Source organism: Hetaerina americana, unplaced genomic scaffold, assembly GCF_022747635.1.
Source record: "Hetaerina americana unplaced genomic scaffold, ioHetAmer1.1.p SCAF_2, whole genome shotgun sequence".
Taxonomy (NCBI): Eukaryota; Metazoa; Arthropoda; class Insecta; order Odonata; family Calopterygidae; genus Hetaerina; species Hetaerina americana.
The window spans coordinates 104,332,973-104,336,268 of NW_027286763.1; the positions used below are offsets into that span (position 1 = coordinate 104,332,973).

The following is a 3,296-nucleotide window of genomic DNA, read 5'->3' on the forward strand; positions in this document are numbered from 1 at the left end:
TAGGGGCCATAAGCAAAGGCTATCTGAATTACTCATAAAAATGCATATGTTAATATTTTTAAATAGTTAAATATTTCAAATATAAATTCTGAGCATGGATAAACCACGAATCTCTTGGACATAAATAATTTTTTTCCTTGCGGTAAAGTCCTAATTGCCAAGTAAATTAGGTTAAATCCTTCTTAAGTTCAGATTAACTACTTCCGATCGGTGAAACGCATATTGAGTTACGGAATGTAATTTTAAATGCCACCATTACCTGCAGGAGGTGATAAACAAATTACGCCTGCCACGCAAGCGGCGAACAATAGAGTCGCGATGGGCGCAGTTGTCAGGTGAGGTCAGTGTCGGTCTATCACTGGGAAATGTTTTTTTGTGGAATTGCCGAGAAGGTATAAATTAATGACATTGTTTAAAGCATGTGTGCCAATATAATATCTTTCAATACAAATTATTGCCATGAATGACGTTACGAAAGTTGATACTCGTTCGATACAAAATAAATTACTTGATTGGGATAGACCACAAAAGCCATTAGCTCCATTGACTTCCCTTCAAGAGGACGCAATTGTATCTCTCTCTGAAGTATTCAGTTCTCGACCATTTCCTGTTGGGGTAAGTGGTTATTTTTGCTTGGGCATTTAAGCTTTTTTTGAAGAGCTATCGCTAATTTGATAAGTTTGTTCTGGTCTTCTAATGGGCATTGTTTATTAGCTTCAGGGTGAAAATGATGACTCTTCTAAAGATTCTGATGTGGCAGAAGTGGAAGACCATCTCAAATTATCTCCAAGTTTTACCGACTTAGTCCGAGGTCAAATTCGAATAGAAACTTCCCAACAGGTAGTTTTTCTGTCTCAGTGATTAAGAGTCTATATCTATTTCTTATAAGAAACGAGGGAATGTCTTGTGACATGGGTTATTTTCTGTTATTTTAGTTCCTAAATTGGTATTTTGGCGTGGAAGAAGAATTGGTGAAAGAAAATGATGTGGTTTATGAGAGCTACCAAAAACAGCTTGAGCAGCACCGTGATGAATGCAGCGTTCTCTTAAATCAGGTTGATTGCCATTAACTGTGAATTTTCTTCATGCTTTATGCACAACTCACGGTTATATGTTTTTCGTAAAATATTTCACCTCCTCTAACCCTCCCAATATTTCTTGTAGATTGAAACAGCCCTGAGCGACCTGGGGATCTTAAATGAGCAATATCAGTTAGTTTCTACTAAAACTAATTCACTTCACGAAGTTAGTGAACATCTGTTATCGGAGCAGGTACGATAATTTATCATATAATGTATTCACAGTTGTACAGGTAAATTTAGTTACAAGGCATGTAAAATTAATTGCCAGCCCCTCACTAGAAGGTATTAATACTTGAGTAATCTGTAAACTTGATGTGCATGTGTATTTTTCAGAATAAGCTGATAGATATTGCAAATGAAGTGGAAAAGCGCCTCCATTATTTCACCGAAGTTGACAGGTTGATGAGCCGCTTGGAATCACCTACTCTGTCTCCATCTAGTGAGGCATTCATTCGCATACTGGACAAACTTGATGAATGCATTGAGTATATGTGTAGTCATGTAAGTCAAACACTTGACTAATGTTTCATGTTTTCGTTAAATATTGTACTTTTCTTAGTGGGATTGAAAAATTTTCTGTCACATCTCACGGTAATTGCATTCCTGTAAGAGTTTGGTGAAAAGAAATAGGAAATAGAACACTTCAATTCCTAATGTATTTTTGGCTAAAGTTGCTCGGTCTGCTTCTAATTGAAGTGGATAAGGATAGTCAGTAAGTTCTATGGAGGTGAATTTTTATTTCTATCTTTTGGGTGGCAAGGCAAGGGGAATCGAGATACATATTAATAAGGTTCATGGTTTGCAATTTACATATTTGAATAATTTGGATAATAGGCAAGAGTTTTCCCATAGGAAACTAATAATTTATCTTTTAATTCAGCCAAAATATAAGGAGTCTAGTGCTTACTTGGCAAAATACAAGCATGCTCTGGGACGTGCTGTGGCCCTGGCAAGATCTTATGTTGTTAATACTTTTGAAAGTGCAACTCGACAAGCTCAGGAGAGCACAGCTGATGCTGGGAGCGGGTCAACAGCAGATCCATCTGCAAAAACATTTGCTCTTCTCTACGGGAGGTTCAGGGCTTCTGCACCACGTGTGAGAGAGCTATTGAAGCAAGTGGAGAGCCGATTGGACAGAAGTCCAGAGTGAGTTTTTAGATTTGTGCTCAATATAGCCACTAAGTGTCATCAAATACATGCTTATTTGCTCTTGAGTGCTGTGCGGTTACTTTTTATCGTCTCCCAACAGATATCGTCATCTGCTTTCCGAGTGCCACCAGTGTTACGTGACCCAGAGGGAGCAGATTGTGGGTGAAAGCGTAGCAGCCGGAGTGGCAGAGCTCACCCAGCCACCCTCCCAAGTGGGCAGTGGAGGAGGAGGGAAGGAAGGCCCTGGCCAGGGGCCCAAAAGCCCAACTGGTACCTTGTGGAGGGGTGGAAGTGGTATTCCAGGGCTTCGAGGTGATCACTGTGCTATCTTTCGATCAGCTTGTGCTTTCCTCGTGCGGGTGTGCGAAGATGAATATCAGCTATTCTTCCAGTTCTTCTCAGCTCCGTCCCAACTTCTAACGTAAGAATTTTTATTTCTGAGTGACTGAAATCTCCCCAATCACATAACCCAGTTGGATTTACATAGAAGTTGCCCTGTAAACTCTACAGCCTTCAACATTATTAGGTTACTTCCCTGTCAAATTGAGTTCAGTCACAATAAATAAAATATATCTACAATGTAATATGTTCTACTCAGTTGATGAAAATCTCAACAATATTCCTGACCAGTAGGTTCATACTCTTAGTTTATAGCAATGGCCATGGTCTGGTTCATGTTGGTGATCAATGATTTTTCTGAGTTGATATTTCATGTTCATGTTACAGTCAATGTTCATGGGTTTTTGCCAAATATTATGTAACTTTGAGCACCATTTTTTTATCTTAATTGAGCCTGTGTCTTTGCTCCTTTTTGACGTGCCTTACATATATCATGTACATACACCACCCACTTGGTATTTTTGTATTGTGATCTCTGGGCAAATAAAAAGTAATAATCATAATACATGTTTATATCTCAGTGATGCAGATTTTTGTCTCAATTTCAACAAATATTTCTTTTGCTCTGTTCCACATTAGATTGCTGAGCACAGAAAAAAACTTTTGTTCTTTGACATTATAAGATGTCAACGGGAAGAGTTGTGTTCTCTTGGTTTTATTCCCACT

General features: G+C 38.6%; 1 protein-coding gene across 1 annotated transcript in view; it reads left to right on the forward strand.

Annotated features, from left to right (window-relative positions):
• The first annotated feature begins 329 nt into the window (after window positions 1–329).
• Window positions 330–3,296, forward strand: part of LOC139688201 (conserved oligomeric Golgi complex subunit 3-like) — an 83,477-nt gene continuing 80,510 nt past the window's right edge. Inside the window, exons 1-7 of the mRNA XM_071585629.1 lie at window positions 330–615; window positions 715–840; window positions 936–1,055; window positions 1,165–1,272; window positions 1,416–1,583; window positions 1,963–2,228; window positions 2,332–2,652. Of these exons, the coding sequence (XP_071441730.1) occupies window positions 460–615; window positions 715–840; window positions 936–1,055; window positions 1,165–1,272; window positions 1,416–1,583; window positions 1,963–2,228; window positions 2,332–2,652 (1,265 nt within the window). The 5' untranslated portion in view covers window positions 330–459. The remainder of the gene's footprint in view (window positions 616–714; window positions 841–935; window positions 1,056–1,164; window positions 1,273–1,415; window positions 1,584–1,962; window positions 2,229–2,331; window positions 2,653–3,296) is intronic.